The sequence below is a fragment of the Hydra viridissima genome, unplaced genomic scaffold (assembly GCF_058129835.1).
Source record: "Hydra viridissima isolate aposymbiotic clone 2 unplaced genomic scaffold, HvirCarnegie_v1 scaffold_6, whole genome shotgun sequence".
Lineage (NCBI taxonomy): Eukaryota > Metazoa > Cnidaria > Hydrozoa > Anthoathecata > Hydridae > Hydra > Hydra viridissima.
Window position 1 is genome coordinate 6,484,548 of NW_028324305.1, and position 27,438 is coordinate 6,511,985.

The 27,438-nt window shown below is 31.1% G+C and overlaps 4 protein-coding genes across 8 annotated transcripts in view; 2 read left to right on the forward strand and 2 right to left on the reverse strand.

Moving 5' to 3' along the window:
• Positions 1-1,212: 1,212 nt before the first annotated feature.
• Positions 1,213-3,919, reverse strand: LOC149886791 (uncharacterized). The gene has a single exon (XM_090091223.1). It carries the CDS (start codon positions 3,600-3,602, stop codon positions 2,166-2,168), a length of 1,437 nt encoding a protein of 478 aa, XP_089947349.1. The 5' UTR covers positions 3,603-3,919; the 3' UTR covers positions 1,213-2,165.
• Positions 3,920-7,282: 3,363 nt separating this feature from the next.
• Positions 7,283-27,438, forward strand: part of LOC145189806 (phosphatidylinositol phosphatase PTPRQ-like) — a 65,046-nt gene continuing 44,890 nt past the window's right edge. For all 3 annotated transcript variants that reach the window (XM_090091171.1, XM_090091172.1, XM_090091173.1), the window contains exons 1-4: positions 7,283-7,365; positions 11,680-11,737; positions 13,536-13,844; positions 19,570-19,631. In XM_090091171.1, the coding sequence (XP_089947297.1) occupies positions 7,348-7,365; positions 11,680-11,737; positions 13,536-13,844; positions 19,570-19,631 (447 nt within the window). In that variant the 5' untranslated portion in view covers positions 7,283-7,347. The remainder of the gene's footprint in view (positions 7,366-11,679; positions 11,738-13,535; positions 13,845-19,569; positions 19,632-27,438) is intronic.
• LOC149886792 (uncharacterized) lies at positions 20,683-23,763 on the forward strand. Its single transcript, XM_090091222.1, has one exon. It carries the CDS (start codon positions 21,374-21,376, stop codon positions 22,808-22,810), a length of 1,437 nt encoding a protein of 478 aa, XP_089947348.1. The 5' UTR covers positions 20,683-21,373; the 3' UTR covers positions 22,811-23,763.
• Positions 23,773-27,043, reverse strand: LOC149886793 (uncharacterized). Of its 3 annotated transcripts, none has more exons than XM_090091230.1 (2): positions 24,796-27,042; positions 23,773-23,877 (listed from the first exon to the last, which is right to left on the reverse strand). In XM_090091230.1, exon 1 carries the CDS (start codon positions 25,568-25,570, stop codon positions 25,115-25,117), a length of 456 nt encoding a protein of 151 aa, XP_089947356.1. In that variant the 5' UTR covers positions 25,571-27,042; the 3' UTR covers positions 23,773-23,877; positions 24,796-25,114. The 3 variants fall into 3 exon arrangements, with proteins under 3 accessions (XP_089947356.1, XP_089947355.1, XP_089947357.1); XM_090091229.1 differs by lacking the exon at positions 23,773-23,877 and adding an exon at positions 24,127-24,647 and having other exon boundaries at positions 24,735-27,043; XM_090091231.1 differs by lacking the exon at positions 23,773-23,877 and adding an exon at positions 24,127-24,647 and having other exon boundaries at positions 24,735-26,867.

Below are 27,438 nucleotides of genomic sequence, written 5' to 3' on the forward strand. Positions count from 1 at the left end.
AGTTTCCTGTCAGATAGGCTTATTCAATGACAATTAATAAAAGTCAAGGTCAAACATTTGATAGAGTTGGGTTATGTCTCAAAAAACTGTGTTTCTCTCATGGTCAACTATGTTTTGCATGTTCAAGAACTAGAGCATTTAACATTTTGTTTTTCAAAATTGATAAACATCTCATTCAAGGTATGGAAGGTGAAAAGTGTTACACAAATAATGTTACATTTTCTAATGTTCTTAATTTATGGTCTTTAGATTTTAAGTCACACCTCTATAAGTACATCGCTTGGCTGGCAAGATTGATAACCTTGCCAGCCAAGCGATGTACTTATAGAGGTGTGACTTGACAGCATTTAGTGCCAGGCGGTGTTACTGCTTTAGAGCTAGGTTGTGTTGTCTAGCCTTTTTTAATTATTCTGGAAACACATAATAATGTCTGTTAATGTTTAGCGTAATGTGTATGAGAGAGTATGCAACCTTGATCTTTAAATCTAGGGTGTTTTAATGTCCGAAATTTGAAGTAATTGAATAACTAATATTGAACATAAAAACAAATATACTTTTATGTATTTATATGTTTAGTAAAAAGATAAATATAGTTAACTTTAAATTGGTTTTCTAATTTTGCCTTTCATATTTTAATTTGGTTTGTTATTTTCGCTGGATTTTAGGATCAAGGGTGTAAATATTCTATTGTGATGTGTTATTGTTGTGATGTTTTGTGTTGATATTCTTTTTTTAACAATAGACACCTTCATGTTGGTGATTATTGTTAAAGATGAATAATAGGTAGTTTCATTATTGGAACTTACTGCTTTTTTTTATTCACTAAAAGCCAAGACAACATGCTAAAAATGCAATTTATATCTTAATTTGATTTTTTTTTTTTTTTTTTTTTTTTATAGCATTATTAATCCTTTTGTACTTCGAAATAGATTTTATAGTTACATTTTCGATGAATATTTATATTAACTGTCATGTCAAAATAGGTAATTCTATAAATAGGTAAATTGATTTTCAGTTTTTATGTGGTGTTTTATTTTTGTTTTTTTTTATTGTTGTAATTATAGTATCATAATTCCTTTTTTTTTTTTTTTTCTTTAGGATTTACGATTGACGCATTTATACGATTTATAAAAAGAAATCTGATTACCTTTTATTGTAAATTTTTGTCAGTTAAAATGATATAAATATATGCAATTAGTTAAATTCTTTTTTTAATTTTCTCTTTTTTATGTCTAATAATTTGTTGTACATAACTTAGGGGATCTTTTTAAACGGGGGAAGAATATTGTAGTTTTGCGCATTTGTCAAATATCGAGTTACTTAAATTTTATAAGGTGTTTAAGTAATTAATTAGCTTAGTTTGCATTTGCTACACTTTTGAGGAAAGAAAAAATTATTATACATGTAAATCATTGTTTTACATTTTATTATTCTGGTAAAAGGTCTTCATCAAAAACTTGATTACTCTTAATAAAAATAACTCTATTCTCCTGACCACCATTAAGGCAAAAGCGGGGAAGGGAGGTCCTTTACTAAAAACTATTGAAACAAAGAGGGCAGATATAAAAATGGTCAGATTAGTGCCATATATAGTGATGGTCAAATGGTCAGTTATTTTTAATAAGTTTATTTAGTTGTGTGCATTTACCGTTTTAAAGACAATTTCCTTTTGTAAAGAAACATATCAAGGGGATACCAAAAAATTAATAACTCATGTATAATATACGTTAGCTTTATATAAATCTTATTAAAGTTCATGTTATAACAAATATAAGAATTTAGCCTTACTTTTTCGTCAATTTAAAGCATGATGAAGTGTTATTATTTAGTGTCAGTAACTAAAAACGTATTGTTTTGAACTTAGTAATATCGAGGAAAATGGTTCTGCCTTACAATGATATGACCTATGTCACGGGTAGGAGTATTTGACAATTTTAGCTGGCCAAAATTATTTATCTCATTTTAACAGCTGAAAACTTTACCATATGACAAGAAATTGTAAATTAAATGTTTTTTGTACAAATCCAAGCCAGTGGCGTTCAATATAGGGGAAAGATGGGTACTTTAGGGATTACATTTTATTCTATTCAATAGGATTTGAGGAAATAAAAGATATATTATTTTTCAAACTTTATTATGGTAAATAACATACTATATTTTGATATTTAATTAGATTCCACTTCGTCATTGTCAGAATATTCTTCATTTTCGTTGTTTTCAGTGTCGGAATCTTGGACTTCTCCAGGAAGAAGCAATTCCACAGCTTCCTTTGAAAAAGGCTTTGTAAGTTTGTGTTTCTTTTTCCCAATGCTGGACAACAGAGGGTCGAATGTTAACAATAACCTATTGATGATATCTTGGTTACAATCTTTTCTAGAAAATTTTCTAGCATAGCTAAGTCTGTACTCCCGGAAATGTTTGTTTCTGGCTTCGGCAGCCTCTTCCGACAATTGTCCAATTGGCAAAAGCGCATTCTCCACTATATCAGGACCATGTACTAAAACTTTATGCAGAGTTGGAGTCATTAGGCACCAGGGGTATAGTTCAACATAAAGCTTCGCAGTATCCAAAGTATACTGTCTGAACTTTTCTACATCAATCTTGTGGCCACTGGAAGTTACTTCTAGGATAATTTTCATTCTGGAAATTAAACGGAAGTCTACTCCAGTGATATCTGCAGATGTTTCCGGGTCGTTGAAGAATCTCCTGCTTGTGTTGCCGTTATTGGTATTCCCAAATCCAACCTTAGGTATGTCGACGAGAATGCCCATTTTGCTCTTGAATTCATCTTGGATTTTCTTTTTCCTATCTGAGATGAGTCTCTTCTCATCTTCATTCAGCCTTTTCTGCCATTTTCTTACAGGCAATTTATATGATAGGTGAAGGAGACTTTCAAAACACCGTATTCTAGCATGCAGAATGGATAGTCCAAATTTGTAGCTGCTTTGATTTTCAACACATGTTCTGTCCAAATCATTAAATTGTCTTGATGTTGCACAAATATAACATCGCATGGTCGATTTAGTGGTGGTTGCTGCGTTACAGACTTTTCCGTCATTCATAGTTAACATCATCACATGATCTACTGCTATGTCTTGAAGTTGAGTTGGTTTCAAGCCTGCAATTTTGTTTTCCATGTAAGCAATTTCTTCAGCTATTACATCAGCAGTTTCTTTTATGAACCTAATTCGAATTGGCCTGCAAAACCTTGGAGACGATGGTGTAGGGTTTTGCCAGATAACCTTTTTATTTACTCCACAAGTTAGCTGTAATGGAACCATTGAGCATTGAAATATACTGGCATCAGAATTAGAGTCATCCTCAAATTTTTGATTAAACTGTGTCTGCTGGGAGCCATCACAACCCCATTTCGTAGATAATTTCATATGTTTACGCCCCCTTTCCGTTAGAGTCTTGATAACTTCTTCTAAATACAACACCAATCTTTCGGCAGTATGGTTTAACAGACTTTGTAAGTCTACTTCAGCTAAACTTTCTGTGACTGTGAACGAATCAGGATCAGGATAGTATGTTTTTTTTTTCTTCGACCAAAATACTGTAGCAGGGCCATTGCTTCTTGTCACTTGTACGTACGATTTCATATTGAGATTTTGTTAGGCCTGCGTCAGTAAATATTAAAAGAGCCTCTAACGGTGTCAATGATTTTTTTGTTGGTTCAAGACTGCTGCGATAGACTTTTTTATACTTTCCCGCTCGTTTGGGAGATGTTTTAAGATCTTTGAGGACGGTTGCAGCACTTCTTTTGCCACTTGTTGTCAAACAAGTTTCAGCTGCAAAAACAACAGCTTCTGGTTCCACATCTTTCCTGAGCTGTTCTGTTTTTCTCCTCTTTGAACGTTCACTAGAATCGACAAAACTTTTTCTTGGTCGTCCTGCTGATGATTGAGTGGATGGGGTACCCGGTATTTGGAAACTCCCTTGCAGCCAAGGGCCATGCTTCTTATTAAATATTTCATGAGTTCTGGATGAAGACGACCACATTTTTCTAAAAATAGCTTTCAACCTCGACATTTGACGCTTGTATACTGTTTTTAGTTCTTCGGTATATTGATTTCTTGATAACAAATTTTGATCAGCTAAGTCCATTTTTTCATTGAAATTTGGAGCCTCCTGCTGCTGAATACTGTTGTAGAAATCCAAACGAGAGATTATTTGCATTCCTGATGACCCATCTAGAAAAAAAAATAAGTTGAAAAATTCATCTTGGACCTTGATGTGCTTAGAACATGATTAAAATTTAGATGGCATCAACAGGCAGTTGAAATTAAGATTTTTAAATAGCTAGTGGTATAAACTCATAGAAAAACGAAAAAAACTAAGAGGGTTTCAATGCTCACTACAACTTTTTCACTTTTAAAGTCAAAATTTTTTTTAAAATTCGTTAAAAAAATGCTAAGTTTCATGGTACATAATTTTTGTAGTAACTAATATTTCAAAACGGTAGTAAGAGTAAATAATGTACATACCTGTCATAGATTAATCCATGATATAACACTGTAAAACTTCTATTGTAAACACTTGTACACAGCTTCAATAAACACCACTAAAATCGCTCGTAAATAAAATGAACCACGCAGTCATAGATCGGATATTTAACTAGACTGTGTAGTTCCAATTACTACTTTTATAACCAAACCATTAACTGCTCATTAAGCGACCATTATCGAGAGATAATAAGGGTAGGTAATTAAGTGGGTACGGCCACTTTTAATAATTCCAATTTTGGCCAGCTAAAATCGTCAAATGCTCCTACGTGTGTCAGTTGTAAATTACTCAAATAACGTCAAATAATTGGTACATTATTTTACCTCCGCATACTTTTTAACTTAATTTTACAGATGGTTTGATTTTTTCAATTTGAAGTCGTTTTTCTAAAAGGGTATAGTTAAGGTTTCGCAACGTTAAATTGGGGAAAACAGCCACTATAAATTATTGGGTTGAGGAATAATTCATGAGCGTTTTTTTCAAATTTAAAAATGCACGCAGAAATAAAATGCATTGGCAAAATGTTTTATGTTGTTTGAAAGAGAATGTTTTTCTCTACAAGATAGTGTGTTTTGATTAGTTAGTTTTTTTTATTTTTGTGCATTTTCAGATCATTAAAATGGAATGTCAAGTGGACAAAACTGAGCATTTTCGACACCATTTGCTTTTTGCATCGAGGTGTTAAGGCCGCCGAAGCTGCTCGTGAGATTTGTGCTGTGTATGGAGAAGGAGCAATGCCTGAAAGTACCGCCCGCCGTTGGTTTTCGCGCTTCAAAAATGGGAATTTTGACCTCAAGGACGGATCACACACCGGTCGACCATTGAGTTCGACGAAGAGCGATTGAATCAACTTCTTCACGAAAATCCACGTCAAACGACCAGAGAATTGGCGGAGCAGATGGATTGTGATCAAAAAACTGTGGTGAACCACCTTCACTCAATGGGCAAGGTTCGCAAAATCGGCACTTGGGTGCCACACACTTTGAGCGAAAACAACAAAAATCAACGTTCCACAATCGCCGCCGGTTTGCTCGCTCGTCATCGCTCAACACATGGTCTCAAACAGCGTTTTCTTTACCGCATTGTCACTGGCGATGAAAAATGGTGCCTTTACGTCAATATGAAGCAGCGTAAAGAATGGCTCAGCCCCAAAAAACAAGCGACTCCGCGAGCAAAAAAAGACCTTCATCCTCGAAAGATCATGTTGTGTGTATGGTGGGATTGGGAAGGCATAATTCATTACGAACTGCTTGAGCGCAACCAAATAGTCAATGCGGAGCTCTACGTTCAACAACTGCACCGACTCAACGAAGCAATTCAGCAAAAATGACCAAATAGGCGAAATGGCGTTCTTCTGCAACACGACAACGCCCGTCCTCATATCGCCAATATGACCAAAGCCGCGATTCAAGAACTCGAATGGGAAGTGCTGCCTCATCCTTCATACTCTCCAGACTTGGCGCCGTCAGATTTTCATCTGTTTCAATCGCTTTCGAACGCTTTGCGCAGTGTATCGTTCAATAATGACGTGGAATTGAGGGCTTGGTTGGACGAATTCTTTGAGTCAAGACCGGGAGATTTCTATCGCCGAGGCATCGAAAAACTTATTGAACGATGGGAGGAAGTCGTAAACAACAACGGAGAGTATATTACTGATTAAATCGTTGTAATTTTTTTGTTTAAAATAAGTTTGAAAAAAACGCTCATGAATTATTCCTCAACCCAATAAGTAACAGACCGACCATAACCCGTATTACGGGTAGCTTTTTGCTAGTTCTTAAAATTCGCGGCAAAATAATTCTTTTTTTTGCTGTTTTTAACACTATTTAACACAATAAAACAGCAAAAGTTTTCATATTCTGTCTTAACTACCCTTTTTATTTAAAAATATAAATCAATACCTGTATTATAAAAAAAAAATCAGTTAAAAATTTTTTGATATTATCACCTCCCCCTAGCCTGTCGAACATAGTCGTTTTTGGCGTGTTTTCGGCGTATTTTTTTTAATTAAATGGGCTCTGGGGGAGGCGCAAGAGTGGTCCAATCAAGCTAATTTTTTTCCAAAGTTATTTTTATCACCAATGTCCCACATTTCAAAGGGTAGTTTATTGAAATTCAAAAATTTCCTCAAAAGCAAGTACCCTAATCGTTATGTTACACTACTTTCGTTGGTCTCAAACTAAAAAAATGAGAAAAGGATGATCACTTTATTAGAAAAACTTTCAATGGAAGTAATTATTTGTTTTACTTTTTTAAATATGATGTTGAGAAATTGCTGATATGAGCAAATTGAAGAACAATTTGCATAAATTTTAAGAATTATGTGGTGATTATGAATTTGACATTTGCCTATAGCAAACAGAAAAAGTTACACACAGGGATTTTAATGAAACTTCAACAACTAATTCTTTAATTTTAATGATTACTTATTACACAAATGCTTAATAAGTAATTTTTATATATTTTTCAATAGGACGTGACGTTTAAACTGTTAAAGCGCAAATTATTTCTTTTGTCTTCGTAAATATAGACATACACAAAAAGACATGTTACTTCAAAAAATTTTGTAAAGAAGACTTAATAAGCACTACAAAAGTAAAATAAAATTGCACACAATGCAAGGTTTCTGTTAGAAGCTGAAAAACGAACAATTGAATAAAAGTCATAAAAAATAGATTTTCCATGTAAAATGAAAATACTTTTTTTTGGCAGTTCTGTTAAAACTTTATGAGCTGAATCAATGAAATCAATAACTGAATGGCGATAGATCATTCTACACTTTACATTACAGTTTGTTTGCCACCAAAACGAAAAGAAGAAAAAAGTAAGAAAAACATATCTATGGCAAATACTGTAATAGTAAGTGTTAATACTTTTTGCTAATTCTTTTTCATATAAAACTGAACGTAAAAATCAAATAAAACAAAACTGAGTAACTTTAACGAATTACTTTTTCACTTTTAGTGGTCTTTGACAGAAATGAATTTCAAAGGGAAATAAAATTACTTTTCAAACTTTGTTAAAAATGTGGCATCAGAAGTTATTGAAATAAATGATGACGCAACATTTTTTTGAAGGTCGTTTATCTGTGATTTTCATTTTGATAAATTTTTTGAAAACTTAATGTTAGATTATATCTAAAATGTACTAGTTAAATTTTGGAATATTTGCAATACAACAATGACTTTTCTTCAACAATTTTAATATGGCAAATGTAAATTTAAAATTTTAACCTTTAAGTTTTTACACGTTTCTAGTAAATTTTATTAAAAGTTAGAAATAAAATACAAGTCAAATTTTAAAACCCTTAAGACTTTTTTGAGTTTTTCAATAAAACTATCTTTTGGAAAACTTTTTTTAGAATTTGGAAAACTGGTAAATATTTTCAGCTTTGTTACTTATAATTACTTCTTTTACTATAACAAACTCAGCAATCATAACTCATTTTTTTGTCGTTCATATGAAATTTTTGACAGATTATCTAATCTTATAAAGTTTTGGCAGGAATATGCGGAATTAGTTTTATAAAATATTCTGGCGTACTCTAATGTCAGGCGGATAAAAAACTGTTTATAATTAGTGTTGTTACGACTTTGAACTTATTCGACTGTCGACTAAATCTATTAATATATTTTTCTAAGTCGACGAAAATCGACAAAACATTTTTAAAATCGACTTAGTCGACTAAAAGTCGATTTAGTTGAAATATTTGAATAAAAATTTTATCATAATCATATACTTTAACCCTTTCGAGACTCTCGGTACATATATATTGATGATGCTTTGAACACTATTCTCCTATCTCTGGACATATCTTCAGCATTTGATACAATTGATCACAGCCTGCTGATTTCCCGTGTTAAAGATGAATTTGGTGTCACAGATATTGCACTAAAATGGCTGACATCATACTTGCACTCTCGAAAATCTTTTGTTTCTATTGGATCAACAAAATCTAGACTAATGGCAAATTCAACAGGAGTACCACAGGGTAGTGTATTAGGCCCATTTCTATTTTCCATGTTTGTTTCACCTGTATATCGTATTATAGCTAAGCTTGGTACCAATCATCATCAATATGCTGATGATACCCAACTTTATACTGCCATCAACCCAGGCATAGATAGTATTAATAAAATCAATGTGTGTGCTAATGCATTAACAAAGTGGTTTCTAGAAAATGGACTTCTGCTCAACCCAAATAAAACAGAAGCTGTTTTATTTGGATCTAGAAAACAAATTAGCAAGCATAAAAATGATTCAAAAATTGTTTTTTCTGGAACAACACTAAATATGATAAATTCAGTAAAAATCCTTGGTGTCACCCTAGATTCATCGCTCTCTATGGACAAACACATAAACAACACTATTAAATCCTGCAATTACCATATTCGAGCACTACGCCACATTCGGCCGTGTCTGACTAAAGAAGCTGCAAATACAATTGCATGTGGCATTGTTAACTCTCAGCTTGACTATTGTAACAGTCTTTTATCTGGTACTAATCAAAAAAATATTAAAAAACTCCAACGAATTCAAAATAGCTTATCTCGAATCATTTTCAATTCTGCTATTCATTTAAATTCAGAAATATTGCTGAAATCTCTTCACTGGTTGCCAATAAATCAAAGAATAATCTATAAGATATCAGTTATCACATATAAAATTTTATTATCTAAATCTCCAGCATATCTATTTGAACTCCTAGAAATCCGAACTTCAAAACATAATACTAGGTCATTAGACAGTTGTCAACTTACACGTCGTCAGCAAAAAACTTCTCTGGGCTCAAATTCTTTTTGTATGACTGCACCTCGAATTTGGAATGGTTTATCTATGAACACGCGAAACTCAACCTCTTTAGAAACATTTAAAAAAAGACTAAAATATGAACTTTTTATAAACGCTTTTTCAAACTCTTAGCTAACTTGTTTTAGTGCTTCTGAATTACTTCATCACTATTGTGATTGTTGTAAATAATGGCACTTTAATCTCTAATTATTATTATTATTATATACCACTTAATTACATTGCTGATCAAGACGTTTTTTGTGAGTAAAATTCGCTTAAAATGCATATATTTTTATTTGTTGATGACGCTTTAGGAGCGTGCAATAAAAATTGAAAATATTTACCTAAAATCAATAAAAAGCTGAAAAGAGGTGAGTATTTATTTTAGTGCAGTAAAGATGGACTGCTATTTGTGAAATGGCAAGACACGAAAGAAGTGCTTATGTTGAGTAATTTTCATAAAGATGATGTTACAGAAGTGACGAAAACTTTGAAAGACGGCCTAAAATCTAGTGGTTCTTGCCCAGAGATGATTGCGTTTCATCGCGAAATTATGGGAGGGGTGGATTAAGCTGACCAAATGATAGGACTATATGAACTGGATCGTAAATTGAATACTTTTTCTCAATAAATGTTGTACATCAAACTATACAATATTTATTGAGAAAAAATACTCTATTATATAATAATAAAGAATTCAACTTTTTTCAAGAACAATATTTGTATGGTACTGATGGTACACATATGAACCACAGAAGACTACTGGTGCATGTTTGTACCACCACCCCACCGAACCCTAGATAATTTGTTTGCACTTTTCCAATAGATTAGGTACTATTGACTTAAAAATTTATAAAAACAAAAAAAAACATATTCCTATTTTTTTAAAAAAAACCGTCTCGAAAGGGTTAATGTTGCTTGACAATTTATTTTTTAGAAGGAATGAAACAAGTAGAACTTTAAGAGAGTAAACAAAAATCCTAGGTGGTATGCAATACTGTTATAATAACACATGTTGTCGTTATATCAAGAGCATTTTCTTTCAATTTTAATTCATCTAATTTAATAGATGAATTAAAATCGAATAAACAAACAAAATAAAACGGAAATTACTATCGCAAACTAAAGAAAAAAATACAGATGTGCATTTTACATCATTTTTCACAGCAATTAAAGCAAAAATCAACAGAAAATTTGGTTTAAAAAAAAAACGGTGGCGTAGATAGGTGGGGAAGATGGGGGTGCTAAACTTTTTTCGGGGTGGCAGATTTATAAAACATTTTCGCATCCTTAACTGAGTACTATAACACATTACTTAACATTTTGGTTTAAAAATCAACTGGTTACTATAATGAGAAAAAGGAAACATTAATGAAGTGGTGCTACATACAGTAAGCTAAGAGTTAAGTTAATGTGATACAGCAACTTAGGTTCAATGCTCAGATATTTTAGTTGAATTAAAAAACCGCTATGAATGATATTTTTTTACGCATGGCTCAATTGTTATAAATAATTTATCTTTACAAGATAAACTACTTATAAATATATCTCTTTACTAATTGTTGAGCATCGTAACAATATTAGGACGATTACCCGACTAAATCGACTTTTAGTCGATTAGTAAGAGATCCATAGTCGATTAAATCGACTATTCGATTTTTCAAAGTCGACTTATTTCGACTTTCGACTAGTCGACTTTTAGTCGATTTAGTCGAAGTCGATAACAACACTAGTTATAATCAGAGGAAATCATTATTCTATTAAACAAGTTGCACTTTAATTTTAAGCAATATTTGTCTCAAAAATACTTGAAAACAAAAGAATACTGAAAACTGGTTAATTATAATTTAAAAAAACACAGATAGTTTTTTTAAACTATAATTTGGTATGGGAACTTTTTCCACACTGTATTATTTAAGTGTTTGTAAATGATGAGTTTACTTAAGTAAAAAAGACAAGTAGCACTAATAGGATGAAATGAAATGAAAATTTTTCCTTTTACAGTATTTAAATGTGATGATTTAATATCTAAAATAATAATCCGTAGATATTTTGCATTTTAATTTGTAAGAAGGAATGAAAACTTCAAACTTAAAAAAACGTTAGCATAACGTTTTTAGCGGTATCGTTATTTTTATTATTTAAGTATTTAATGTGACATTTTATTGTATAAATTTTTATATTATTATATTCATGGTAGAAATGGAAAGTCCAAAAAATAAAATTGCTTTAAACAAAACAAATAAAAAATTACAGTCAAGTTTGTTTTGCTTCTCCACCAAAATTACAAATTTTTTAAGCTTACTTACCTTGCTACCACAGATATAACTGTTATCGTTTTACAAGCTGCACAAATATTTTAACGTTTTTCATCTAATTTAGATTGTGTATGCAACTGGTATAGTATGGCTGATGACAAATATCGGTTTAATTTTTACAGGTTTGTTTTCATTTTTAATTTAAACGTGTTGGTAAATCTGTGTAATAAATAAAAAAATAGGAAGATTTTATAAGCTTGTTCCTATAGCTCTCGGTATTTCACAATTGGTACCGGCGATTAAAGAATTTTATTATTCGAAAGAAATTCTGAGATGGAAAAAGCACATTAAGGGTCATGGCATAAATTTTTTATGTTCTTTCAAATGATAAGATCTAACTGGGGAACTTTTAAAGGGAGAATTTAAACTTAGGTATTAGAGCCGTTCCGTAAATATCAAAAAAAATAGTAAATAAATTTTCTAAAAGTAATGATTTAAAGTTTATAAAATGAATTGCAGGACAATTTTTTTAAATCGTTCAGTTATAAAAAAAAAGGTGACTCTGGTGATAACTATGTTTAAAAAGGCGTAAATGGTGAAGAAGGCCTCTTCAATCTAATCAATCTCTTCTAATACTGTAAATATTTTACAAGAGTGTTGTTTAGGGTTTTTAGACTCAAGTCAATTTGTGAAAAACTGATTTCTGCTGTGCGGTTGTATATGATTCCAAACTTAAAACTAAAAATCATGGCCTAATTGTTTTAGTTGAAGTTATCTATGCAGCTGTTATAAAATACTAAAAGTCGAACTCATGTTTTACGATGTTCACTTCAATTAAAATGCTCGAAAGAAAGTTTTATCTAGGTTGGATCTTCAACAGACATTCTATTCAAAAACACCCAAAACTAATAGCGTATTTTATTACTTTGCTAAAGTTAGTGTGAAATGGATGCTGGCTTTGAAAGATCGAGCAAGAATGTTTCAGAGAGTGCTCATTCAGATTTCAAAACCATTTGGAGCAGTTACAAATTTAAGAGTGACCATTAATGATATAAAAAACTTGTTTACAGTTAGTGAATTATGTTAGTTGGTAGTAAATTTTATGCCCCTAAGATAATAAGTTATAGCTAAAACATTTGGCTATAACTTAATACTTATTATTTGGCATTGATTATAAATGATAATAAATTATTATTTCGCAGCCATTTTGAATTTTGTCAATATTTCACGAAGAGAAATGAGGATTTTTTTAAAATTAGACTTATTTCAAGAGAACTGCGATGTGCAGCGATATTATTTCACAAAGTTGAACATACATGTATGAATATTTTAACATGTATGTTTTTTAGAAACATAATTATCAGGCAAAGGAAAGTGTCTAATTTATGATACATTTATCATATTTGTCAGACAAATTTTATTTTGTATACACATTTCCGTAAATAAAACCCCTATAAAAATCATAATTTTAATTGCGGTAAGTGTGGCCAAACATTCTATACGATATATTTTTGTTTTGAAAAGTTATCCTTCTAATTTTTCGCTCCGAAAAGCAAGATATCCGGCCGTGTAATTATAGTAGGGCATGTGCACATAAAAAGTTTTTTTTAGCTCTAAATATATAGCTCCTAGAAAATTAGCGCTACAATTTCCCCAATCTCACACTTTCTTTTTTTTCAAGTTATGATAGATATGTATGTCAAATTACAGCATAATAATTAACACTAATATATAATGTAATCTGTTAAACCAATAAAAAAATTGCACAAGTAATAATTAAGCAAAGTAGCATTTAACGAAACCGGAAAACCTATTTATTTGTATTAAGTGTTTTAAGACTGAATGGTTTTAAATACATAACTAACTATACATAAAAATCACATGTTGATATTAACTACTTTTTTGTTCATTTTCTTTTTCAAATTTTTATTTGGTGTTTATCTTTTTCATAAAGTAAAACTTCATTATTCATTTTTAAAGTATGCCCTTCTGATGATGATGGTACTGTAAATTATAATAAGAAGTTGTACACCTTATTGTGGTCGATAAATCAATCGTACGATAATCTTTTTATTGATTGGTCCGATTATGATGGATGTGAAAACGTTTCAGTAACACTTAAATTATCAACTGACTTTCCTCAAATTTTGGTGCCAATATATTCAAACACATACTTAAACTGTATAACAAATGATACATCTTACGAAATAAGATCATCATTTATTGTTGGAATTTTGCAAGTAACGATTGGCTCTTGTTCATTGCTTCCTATTTACTTGTTTAACCAAGGTTAGCTTTTAGTTTTTTATTGAGATTTAATGTAAATTACATCATACAGGAGGCAGTCTTAATGTTTTTTCTAAGACTTACTGTATTTAATTTTTTTCATGGAATTTATTTCGCTGATAAAGACAAAGTTTAAATGTCTTTATCAACGATACCACTGACTTCTATAAAGTTAATTTTAAATAGAGCATGTTTTATATACCTGAATTAGAAAAAACATTTTCGCTTTAATTAAAACTAAAAAAAGTTCTCAAACCTTTATTTCTGATTAATTGCTTATAATTATTTGTTTCTACAAAGATTTGTTTTGCTCTTCATATTATTTTTTTTTTTTTTAAAGAAAAAAAATAGGAAAAAAGTCAGGCAGTAAAAACTTAAAACGGAAAAAGGCTTAAAGAAAATCATTTGACGAAAAGCAAACAACTGTTCCTTTTCAAATAATTAAAATATTCTTTTAATTATCCCTTAAAAAAGTGATCTAAAATATTACCAACTCAAATGCTGCAAAAACTAATTGCATTTTTTCAAGAACAACCACAACCTGTGAATGTCTAATCTGCAGAATTGCAAAGGTTAAGAAAAACCATTCTCATCCTCTTGCTGCAAATTCCCCACTAGAGAACTTTCCAAAATAAAGAATTGTCGAGAAATGGTATGTTTCCGCAGTTTATCATTAAACTTGTTTAAAATATTTCTTATACAAAATTATTCGTCGGAAAAGAAAGAAAAAATTCTAATTAATGCGCATATTTAATTTGAAATCACATTCAAGAAATTTAATTGGTTTTGCTTTTTAGAAATTTGTTGGATTATTTTGTGACAAAAGAGATGTTTTATGACAATATCAAGTGTGACTAGAATACAAAAAGTTTATTTGTGAAAACAATGTTTATAACAAACATTTACCAAATATAAGTATCAGAACGGAAGACTTTACCACTAATTTTTCTAAAAAAAACTTGGAGCCCACATTTAAAGACATATATTATCATAAATTTTTAGATCAATTACTACTGTGTATTTTAATTTATCCAAGCCTAGAATTTTCATGAGCAGAGAAATATTGCAAAAGATTCAAGAAGAGTAGGGACAATTGATAGCAAAAATGAAGCGATTCTAACTTCTGCTACTTGGTTTGTTGCAAGAAATAATTATTTCTTTTGCATCATTTAAAAATCTAAAAAACTCTTCAATATTTTTATACTTAATAATGTGAAAATGTTACTTCGTTATTTAATATCTACTTTTAATGAACAAAGATGTTCTTCCCATATTTAAGATGAAAAAATATCCATGTGAAATGTCTTCGCTTGTTCTTCCCCGTTATTTAAAGGCCTTCTCCTCGAAATTTGCTTATCTTATTCCTCGAGTGTAAATTTGTAAAAATGGAGTTTTTTCAAAAACTAATCGCGTTGTTATTTTGAAGATATTTTCTGATTTTACCTTTACCCTGTGAAACAATCTTGTGAAGAAGCTAACAATGTGTTTTATAACAAGGACAAATGACATATGATGAAATAGCTCATTATGAAAATGATTTAATTGCTGCCCTTATAAGGTAACCACCACCCAACAAGCCGTCTTAAAAACAAATTGAAGACGTCTTGAAATTGGTCTTAAAGATGTCTTAAACTGGTCTCAAATTAAACACAGTAAGTCTTCTTATTTAAAACGTCTTAAAGTTGTCTTATTTAACACGTATTAAAGACGGCTTTAACTGGTCTCAAATGAAACACAGTAAGTCGTCTTATTTAAAGCGTCTTAAAGTTGCCTTACTTAAGCCGTCTTAAATTTGTCTTAAACTGGTCTCAAATGAAACACAGTAAGTCGTCTTAACTAAAACGTCTTAATATTATCTTATTTAACACGTATTAATGACGGCTTAAAAAGTCGTGTGTGTATATATATATATATATATATATATATATATATATATATATATATATATATATATATATATATATATATATATATATATATTACCTTTCAGTCTCCTGCCAACATAAATATATATATTTATATTGTATTAGGAGACTGGAAGGTGGTGACAGAAAATAGAAAGGTGTGAATATATAAACTATCCAAATGCAATAACTGAAAATAGAGACATGATTTACTATAGAAAAATACTTCACAGCATCCACAAAAAAAGAGTACATGATTGTAAAATTTTATTAATATTTTCGTGATGCTGGTACGTTTTTTAACACACCTTGAATAAATTTACGGACTGTCTTCTCCGAATCCTTTGGATATGTCTTTCGGACAGCCGCTAAAAAGAGAAAATTAATGAAGCAGTAATAGGTCAAGAATATCATTGTTTTTTTGTAAAGCAGCGTTAGAAGACACTTACCAATTATACATTTATAGTATAAAGGTGGGTTTCTTTAAAGTTTCTCTATCCGCCTCTCTGTCGATCCATGTTGAAATTTATCATAAGCGAACAATTTAATTTCTAAATTCGATTAGTTTCTCAGAAATTTCTAAAATATGTGCTTATATTAACCTAGCCATAGGCCCTTTACGGAAGTAGTTCAAAATTCCTTTGAATTATTAGTTGGTCTTTTGCATATAGTCAAAGCAGAAATCCGGAAACATATGTAATACCAGTAGCTATAAGAGGAGACTATATCTTTGATGTTACTTATACGACTGGCAACTAAAATCGTAATCTGTCCGCTTGCGAAATTCTTATTCTTCATTAAACTATTTTAAACATCATTACTACTCTTCCTTCCCAAGAGCCTTTGATAATGCACCCTTTAACAAGAATAATATCCAGTATAAACAACAGTCCATTTTAAAAATGATTTTGCTGGAGCATCACAGAGAAAAGTTCTAACTTTAACAGTGTGTTCAACTGATTTTATTGTCAGACCGAATAACTTTAAACCACACAATTCTTGTCATTCTTCCGTAAATGGATATAAAGACGTAATTAAAAAGGCAATTAAGGAAGGAATTAAAGCATGGACGTATAAGAGTGGACGTGCAACTTATTACAGTTTAACTTTTTGTATTAACTTAAATTTTTATAGCATTTTTTTAATAAGACTGTTCATGATAAAGTAACTACTTCATGTTTTGACAAATTACTAAACAAATTACACCAAGATAAAGAAAATTAGTTGTCCGCACGAACAGGTTTTATCATTTTTTCAAGATAAACATTTGTAAACTTGAAAACTTTTTTCGTGTAAACAAAGTCTGTAAATGATAAAATAGGCCTGTAAGGATAAATTTAAAATGACTAAAAAAAGTTTAGCTAAATATAAAAAAGCTTAAATATACTTTTTTATCAAGATCTGATTTCATTCAATTCTTTCGTCCTTCATTCGCCAGCTTAGTCCTTCATTCATCAAGCTATTTTATAATTCATTTGATAATGCGAAACCTTTTCAAAAATTATTTAAATTTATAATTATCTTACAAAATGCGGCAGATATTTCATGTTTTCGTTTTTCATATTTCATATATTTTTTCATTTATCATAAAAAGCACATAACAACCCATTAGTTTTTGTTAAATAAAATTAAGGTTATATATAGCTGGTAAATCGTATTATGTTAATATTAAATTCTTAGTTCTTCTTGCGGTTTGCCTTATATTGGCTTTGCTAAATTCTTTAAAACTGTGACAAATTATTTTTGCTTTCTTGTATTCATTTTATGTGTAAGTTATTTAACCATAACTGTATATATTTCTGTTGTTAAACATATATATATATATATATATATATATATATATATTACACACGTCTTTTTAGGCCGTCATTAATAGGTGTTAAATATGACAACTTTAAGACGTTTTAAATAAGACGACTAACAGTGTTTCATTTGAGACCAGTTTAAGACATCTTTAATATCAATTTCAAGTCGTCTTAAATTTGTCTTTAAGACGATTTGTTGATGGGTGGGAAACGTCCATGATTAAAGACATCTTAAACTGGTTATACCGAAAGACGTCTTGTTAAGATGTCTTACGAACGTCTTAAACTGGCTGTACCGATAGACGTCTTGTTAAGATAAGTTAAAGACGCCTTAAACTGGTTATTCTGAAAGACATCTTAAACTGGTTATACTAAAAGACGTCATAAACTGGTGGTTGCAACAGACGTCTTGTTAAGATGTGTTAAAGACGTCTTAAAATGGTTATTCCAAAAGACGTCTTGTTAAGATATCTTACGGACATCTTAAACTGGTTGTTCCGACAGACGTCTTGTTTAGATGTCTTACGGAGGTCTTAAACTGGTTATTTTGTAAGACATCTTGTTAAGATGTCTTGCGGACGTCTTAAACTGGTTATTCTGTAAGACGTCTTGTTAAGATGTCTTGCGGACGTCTTAAACTGGTTGTCGGAAGACGTCTTAATGAGGTGTGGAAAAGCCGTCATAAACACGTCTTTAACAAGTTGCAGACGTCTAGACGAGTTAAAGATAAGTTACATACGTCTTAAAGTCGTCTCATGTTGGGTGGGCAGCATATTATATAAAGATGTGTGAAAAGAACATATACTTGATGTTTTATTATCAATTCGGTTTTTCATCTAATTACGATATCTGATTAAACTTTAAAAATGATATTTCACTATTTTGTTTAAATATCAGCAATGACTCTTTTTAAGATACATTTAAAAATTATAAGTGTTTTAAATAAATCATGTTTATTAAAGAAACTGGTATTATAATAAGTGGGGTAGGGAGTATATTTCTCTAGGGTAGGTTGTGTTCTCAGACAATTTTAGGCACTTTCGGATATATTTAGGACAATAAATGATTTTCATTTTACAAGTTTTTTTGTTCTATTTATTAAATGCGTAAAAAAGAAATAATAACGTGAAAATCTCACAGGAGATGATTGCATGTCTTCAGTCATTATTATACCTTGTTGAAAACTATATGGAAAAAAAAACCGGCTTGATAGTATTGATTCATATATGTAAGTAGACTGCTTTAAATTCTTCTTTATTTTGAAGGTGTTCAATAAATCTTGAATTTGTGTATTAAACTTTAATGACAAGATATCTGCTAAAACTAATTGTGGTCTCTGCGTCAGCTTTTCATGAGCATCTGTTCGAGAAATTGAATTAGTTATTGTAATCAGTTATTCTCATAACAGTATTTAGGATTTGTAGATCTTAAGGCTAAACCTGACGTGCGAGCCTTACCAGCAGTTTTGGGGAATATTCTTATTAAAACGGGGCCTGGGGAAATTTTTTCAAATTGATTAAAATTAATTAACAAAGCTTGATTCATGAAGTTTAGTGGATAATATAAGTATATTATTGATTTATTGGCAAAAGAAATGAATGATGAGATAAGAATCTAAATTGATTTTAAGAGATAAAATGATAATATAAAATTTGAAAAAAATAATTTTGAAAACGGAATATTTTAAATAAACTTGTAAGACAAATACTAGATGAAAAAAAAATTGGATATAATCAATTCAGTTTTTATCTATATTACAGACGTAAGATGAGAGTGGTTACATAATAATTTGAAAATACGGGTACAATAAAAAAAATTAATTTTGAAATCACTTATTTCAAAATTTAATTGTTCAAATCATTTTTTGTGTGGATATGTGGTAATTTTAAATAACTTATTTTTTGTGTGCATATGTGGTAACGTTAAATAACCTGGTACATATTGAGTTACAAACATTTTTATATAATGAAATTTCTATATAATAATTTTTTTTTTATTAATTTATCTTTTAATATTTAGGAACATACTGTGAAAAAGGAATATACGATTTACTAATCTTTATTGCCAACCCAGAAGATGAGGTAAATTATTGAGCATTTAAAAAGTATGACCAGGACTTTGAAGAAAAAAGTTAATTACAACAGAATCTTAATTCTGTAACCCCAGATCAAATGAATTTCTTGATATAGCAAACTAAACTCTATTTCCCCTCATTTTTCTCTAACTTAACTGCCAAAAAAATAATATTTTTGTGAAAATTAACTTGGTTTAGGCATTTTAAATTTTTAATGAAATTAAATTTTTATGTCTGAATATATATTAGAGTTTATGTTTTCATTTGTTTCTGTAGTATTATAAAAAAAATATGCCCTTTTTTCGTTTTCATTTGCTGTTGGCAGAAAAATCGGATGGTTGATAAATGGAATGTCTCTCATATCCCTTCAGGATTCTTTTTATGAAGAATCAACTTTTATTTACATTAAAAAATTTTTTTTTTGAATCCCCATGGTTTTGCAAATAATACTAAACTAGCAAAAAGCAACCCGTAATTCGGGTTATGGTCGGTCTGTTAAATTAAAATAAAAAGTATGCGGAGGTAAAATAATGTACCAATTATTTGACGTTATTTGAGTAATTTACAACTGACACACGTAGGAGCATTTGACGATTTTAGCTGGCCAAAATTGGAATTATTAAAAGTGGCCGTACCCACTTAATTACCTACCCTTATTATCTCTCGATAATGGTCGCTTAATGAGCAGTTAATGGTTTGGTTATAAAAGTAGTAATTGGAACTACACAGTCTAGTTAAATATCCGATCTATGACTGCGTGGTTCATTTTATTTACGAGCGATTTTAGTGGTGTTTATTGAAGCTGTGTACAAGTGTTTACAATAGAAGTTTTACAGTGTTATATCATGGATTAATCTATGACAGGTATGTACATTATTTACTCTTACTACCGTTTTGAAATATTAGTTACTACAAAAATTATGTACCATGAAACTTAGCATTTTTTTAACGAATTTTAAAAAAAATTTTGACTTTAAAAGTGAAAAAGTTGTAGTGAGCATTGAAACCCTCTTAGTTTTTTTCGTTTTTCTATGAGTTTATACCACTAGCTATTTAAAAATCTTAATTTCAACTGCCTGTTGATGCCATCTAAATTTTAATCATGTTCTAAGCACATCAAGGTCCAAGATGAATTTTTCAACTTATTTTTTTTTCTAGATGGGTCATCAGGAATGCAAATAATCTCTCGTTTGGATTTCTACAACAGTATTCAGCAGCAGGAGGCTCCAAATTTCAATGAAAAAATGGACTTAGCTGATCAAAATTTGTTATCAAGAAATCAATATACCGAAGAACTAAAAACAGTATACAAGCGTCAAATGTCGAGGTTGAAAGCTATTTTTAGAAAAATGTGGTCGTCTTCATCCAGAACTCATGAAATATTTAATAAGAAGCATGGCCCTTGGCTGCAAGGGAGTTTCCAAATACCGGGTACCCCATCCACTCAATCATCAGCAGGACGACCAAGAAAAAGTTTTGTCGATTCTAGTGAACGTTCAAAGAGGAGAAAAACAGAACAGCTCAGGAAAGATGTGGAACCAGAAGCTGTTGTTTTTGCAGCTGAAACTTGTTTGACAACAAGTGGCAAAAGAAGTGCTGCAACCGTCCTCAAAGATCTTAAAACATCTCCCAAACGAGCGGGAAAGTATAAAAAAGTCTATCGCAGCAGTCTTGAACCAACAAAAAAATCATTGACACCGTTAGAGGCTCTTTTAATATTTACTGACGCAGGCCTAACAAAATCTCAATATGAAATCGTACGTACAAGTGACAAGAAGCAATGGCCCTGCTACAGTATTTTGGTCGAAGAAAAAAAAAACATACTATCCTGATCCTGATTCGTTCACAGTCACAGAAAGTTTAGCTGAAGTAGACTTACAAAGTCTGTTAAACCATACTGCCGAAAGATTGGTGTTGTATTTAGAAGAAGTTATCAAGACTCTAACGGAAAGGGGGCGTAAACATATGAAATTATCTACGAAATGGGGTTGTGATGGCTCCCAGCAGACACAGTTTAATCAAAAATTTGAGGATGACTCTAATTCTGATGCCAGTATATTTCAATGCTCAATGGTTCCATTACAGCTAACTTGTGGAGTAAATAAAAAGGTTATCTGGCAAAACCCTACACCATCGTCTCCAAGGTTTTGCAGGCCAATTCGAATTAGGTTCATAAAAGAAACTGCTGATGTAATAGCTGAAGAAATTGCTTACATGGAAAACAAAATTGCAGGCTTGAAACCAACTCAACTTCAAGACATAGCAGTAGATCATGTGATGATGTTAACTATGAATGACGGAAAAGTCTGTAACGCAGCAACCACCACTAAATCGACCATGCGATGTTATATTTGTGCAACATCAAGACAATTTAATGATTTGGACAGAACATGTGTTGAAAATCAAAGCAGCTACAAATTTGGACTATCCATTCTGCATGCTAGAATACGGTGTTTTGAAAGTCTCCTTCACCTATCATATAAATTGCCTGTAAGAAAATGGCAGAAAAGGCTGAATGAAGATGAGAAGAGACTCATCTCAGATAGGAAAAAGAAAATCCAAGATGAATTCAAGAGCAAAATGGGCATTCTCGTCGACATACCTAAGGTTGGATTTGGGAATACCAATAACGGCAACACAAGCAGGAGATTCTTCAACGACCCGGAAACATCTGCAGATATCACTGGAGTAGACTTCCGTTTAATTTCCAGAATGAAAATTATCCTAGAAGTAACTTCCAGTGGCCACAAGATTGATGTAGAAAAGTTCAGACAGTATACTTTGGATACTGCGAAGCTTTATGTTGAACTATACCCCTGGTGCCTAATGACTCCAACTCTGCATAAAGTTTTAGTACATGGTCCTGATATAGTGGAGAATGCGCTTTTGCCAATTGGACAATTGTCGGAAGAGGCTGCCGAAGCCAGAAACAAACATTTCCGGGAGTACAGACTTAGCTATGCTAGAAAATTTTCTAGAAAAGATTGTAACCAAGATATCATCAATAGGTTATTGTTAACATTCGACCCTCTGTTGTCCAGCATTGGGAAAAAGAAACACAAACTTACAAAGCCTTTTTCAAAGGAAGCTGTGGAATTGCTTCTTCCTGGAGAAGTCCAAGATTCCGACACTGAAAACAACGAAAATGAAGAATATTCTGACAATGACGAAGTGGAATCTAATTAAATATCAAAATATAGTATGTTATTTACCATAATAAAGTTTGAAAAATAATATATCTTTTATTTCCTCAAATCCTATTGAATAGAATAAAATGTAATCCCTAAAGTACCCATCTTTCCCCTATATTGAACGCCACTGGCTTGGATTTGTACAAAAAACATTTAATTTACAATTTCTTGTCATATGGTAAAGTTTTCAGCTGTTAAAATGAGATAAATAATTTTGGCCAGCTAAAATTGTCAAATACTCCTACCCGTGACATAGGTCATATCATTGTAAGGCAGAACCATTTTCCTCGATATTACTAAGTTCAAAACAATACGTTTTTAGTTACTGACACTAAATAATAACACTTCATCATGCTTTAAATTGACGAAAAAGTAAGGCTAAATTCTTATATTTGTTATAACATGAACTTTAATAAGATTTATATAAAGCTAACGTATATTATACATGAGTTATTAATTTTTTGGTATCCCCTTGATATGTTTCTTTACAAAAGGAAATTGTCTTTAAAACGGTAAATGCACACAACTAAATAAACTTATTAAAAATAACTGACCATTTGACCATCACTATATATGGCACTAATCTGACCATTTTTATATCTGCCCTCTTTGTTTCAATAGTTTTTAGTAAAGGACCTCCCTTCCCCGCTTTTGCCTTAATGGTGGTCAGGAGAATAGAGTTATTTTTATTAAGAGTAATCAAGTTTTTGATGAAGACCTTTTACCAGAATAATAAAATGTAAAACAATGATTTACATGTATAATAATTTTTTCTTTCCTCAAAAGTGTAGCAAATGCAAACTAAGCTAATTAATTACTTAAACACCTTATAAAATTTAAGTAACTCGATATTTGACAAATGCGCAAAACTACAATATTCTTCCCCCGTTTAAAAAGATCCCCTAAGTTATGTACAACAAATTATTAGACATAAAAAAGAGAAAATTAAAAAAAGAATTTAACTAATTGCATATATTTATATCATTTTAACTGACAAAAATTTACAATAAAAGGTAATCAGATTTCTTTTTATAAATCGTATAAATGCGTCAATCGTAAATCCTAAAGAAAAAAAAAAAAAAAAGGAATTATGATACTATAATTACAACAATAAAAAAAAACAAAAATAAAACACCACATAAAAACTGAAAATCAATTTACCTATTTATAGAATTACCTATTTTGACATGACAGTTAATATAAATATTCATCGAAAATGTAACTATAAAATCTATTTCGAAGTACAAAAGGATTAATAATGCTATAAAAAAAAAAAAAAAAAAAAAAAATCAAATTAAGATATAAATTGCATTTTTAGCATGTTGTCTTGGCTTTTAGTGAATAAAAAAAAGCAGTAAGTTCCAATAATGAAACTACCTATTATTCATCTTTAACAATAATCACCAACATGAAGGTGTCTATTGTTAAAAAAAGAATATCAACACAAAACATCACAACAATAACACATCACAATAGAATATTTACACCCTTGATCCTAAAATCCAGCGAAAATAACAAACCAAATTAAAATATGAAAGGCAAAATTAGAAAACCAATTTAAAGTTAACTATATTTATCTTTTTACTAAACATATAAATACATAAAAGTATATTTGTTTTTATGTTCAATATTAGTTATTCAATTACTTCAAATTTCGGACATTAAAACACCCTAGATTTAAAGATCAAGGTTGCATACTCTCTCATACACATTACGCTAAACATTAACAGACATTATTATGTGTTTCCAGAATAATTAAAAAAGGCTAGACAACACAACCTAGCTCTAAAGCAGTAACACCGCCTGGCACTAAATGCTGTCAAGTCACACCTCTATAAGTACATCGCTTGGCTGGCAAGGTTATCAATCTTGCCAGCCAAGCGATGTACTTATAGAGGTGTGACTTAAAATCTAAAGACCATAAATTAAGAACATTAGAAAATGTAACATTATTTGTGTAACACTTTTCACCTTCCATACCTTGAATGAGATGTTTATCAATTTTGAAAAACAAAATGTTAAATGCTCTAGTTCTTGAACATGCAAAACATAGTTGACCATGAGAGAAACACAGTTTTTTGAGACATAACCCAACTCTATCAAATGTTTGACCTTGACTTTTATTAATTGTCATTGAATAAGCCTATCTGACAGGAAACTGACAGCGTTTAAGAACAAAAGGTAAATTAGAATCTGGTGGAGCCAACTGAATTCGAGGAACAAAAACCTGTTTACCACCAGAAACACCTGTCAAAACCACTGCATCAATATAATTATTTTGAAGACCACAAACTTTCCTTCAAGTACCATTGCATAACCCAGCTTTGAGTTCTAAATTTCTAAGTAGCATAATTACACAACCAATTTTCAACTTTAAACAATGAGGTGGCATACCTAAAGGAGTTAAGCTGTTCAAAAACTCATCAGGAAAGTTATTTCTTTCATTAAGGTCATCAGTATCAATTTGATCAGCACTTAGATAAATTTTGACCTCACCCCGCAGACATTCAAGCACTTCTTCATTGATTGATAATGAATCAACATTAGTTGGTGTTAAAATCACACATTTAGAATAATCATTTTGATCAGGATCTCCAAAAATCTTTTCAACAATCAATTCATTTTCTCTAATAATGTACTGATTTGGTATTTTAATGCATCCTTTAAAAGGATTCTCCTCTTTGACAGGTATTGCTCCATTCCCAAGTTTTATTAGCCATTGGGAAAATTCACCTTCCCCATCTTGTTTTCTCATATTTTCAGTTTATGCAAACTTCTGCACCCATTGCCAATGCAAAGAACATTTTATACACGATTCTACTATCTCAGCTGGTTGTCCTCTTTTCACAACATGCAGAATTTGCCTAAAGTCACTACCAAAAAGAATGATTTTTCCTCTGAACGAAAAGTTGTTGTTGCAAATATCTTTTAACAACCTATCAATTGCATTTAAGGCATGTTTAGGTATAATGGATGTTTAATCAAGCAAAAAAAAACTAACTTGTCTTAAAAAATGCCAGTGAAAAGAGTTAGGAGTTACATTCCATGTGCTATTATCCAATATTGGAACAGGAAGTTTGAATAAGCCATGCAATGTAGATCCATTTGTAAGAAGAGTTGCTGCTACGCCACTCCATGCAGCTGTAGCAGATTTAAAGCCCCTACGTAAGGTTTCAGCAATCAAATAATTATAAGTAAAGGTTTTTCCACTACCAGTTGGTCCTTCCATGAAAAAAATCTAGAATGTTGGTTTTTTACACTTGGTTGCTTATTCAGTGCAGCAAGGATAGAATTACATACATTTAATTGATTGACATTAAGCAACAGCCTCATTCGATTGGCTTTGTCAATAGATTGTTGAACATTTTCATCAAAATTTTCTAGATTTAAGCCTATAAACTCATCAATAACAGGCAGATTGTAATCAGCCAGCGTTTCACCACTTTGATTAATAATCTTTTTAACTTGATGAAGAGTAGCTTGTTCAGCTATTAGAAGTGGGACTGAGCAGTGAATGAAATCTGCCATCATAAAAGCTTTGTATGTATTCCAGAGATGTAAAGGATTATCAGGTTCACAAAAAGTCAAAATAATTGAAAACAACTGTTTAATTTGCTTTGGCATACATGTAGAAACCACCTCAGAAAAAGTATTCTGCCATTCAGTGTCATCTTGCAACAAACCTTTCAAAACACATTCTTCACGAAACATTTCAAGGACAATACCATTAACAGTATGCACATCCTCCCAAGATGTTGCTCCTTTTGCTTGCAAAAGTAAGTCTAAAAAAAAAATTCTCCAGTTGGATTAACTTTATACATTCTTACTATCACCTTATCACCACCCCTTTGTCTAACCTTCCATTTACAATGTTTATCATTAAATATAAAGTGATAAGGAATGTCTAAATACGAATAGCAATGTGCTCTTTCATTTTCAATATTCAACTTAAACCATGCCGTTAGGTGCGTATCACGTTGAGCTGCACAATCTAAAACCATCTGTTCTGCTCCTTCTTTAAAATACACTAAATTGTTCTGCTCCTTCTCTAAAACACACTAATTGATTTTCAGGTAGATGTTTACCAAGTCACAGCACTTTGAAAACACAGAAACAACATAATATAAACATATGTACCAACTATAAACACAATAAATTGTTTAAATATGTATATAATACCCCATATGTATATGTATATAATTTCCGTTCACACTGCTTTTTAAAACCTTGTTTCAAATAAATGAGTTCATAGGCGTAGAACGCGCAGGGGCTTGGGGGCTCGAGCCCCATCCGGAAATTTGTCGCTGGGGCTTTGCCCCACCCGGGAAAACTCACCGAGTTTTAAAAAATATTTAAAAAATAAACCTGCATCAAAGCTACCCAAATGAAAATGCCTTTACCTCGTAGTTCAAGAGAAAAAGATTCGTACGAAGCTTTTATTTTAAACGGATTTTCTAATTGGAAGAAAGCGTTACAAATTTTTGGTTCTCACGAGCGATCTGCACTCCATAGGGCGTCTGTTAGTATGATCATCTAAGTAACACTGGAATTGACCGTTATCCAACAGCTTAATTATCACCAAAATAAAAAAATAATGGATAATTGTACGGCTTTATCAAAAAT

Coding starts and splice junctions, on each gene's coding strand:
- LOC149886793 (XM_090091229.1), bottom strand. CDS start 26,526: ATGTTTCGTGAAGAATGTGTTTTGAAAGGTTTGTTGCAAGATGACACT.
- LOC149886792 (XM_090091222.1), top strand. CDS start 21,374: ATGAAATCGTACGTACAAGTGACAAGAAGCAATGGCCCTGCTACAGTA.
- LOC149886791 (XM_090091223.1), bottom strand. CDS start 3,602: ATGAAATCGTACGTACAAGTGACAAGAAGCAATGGCCCTGCTACAGTA.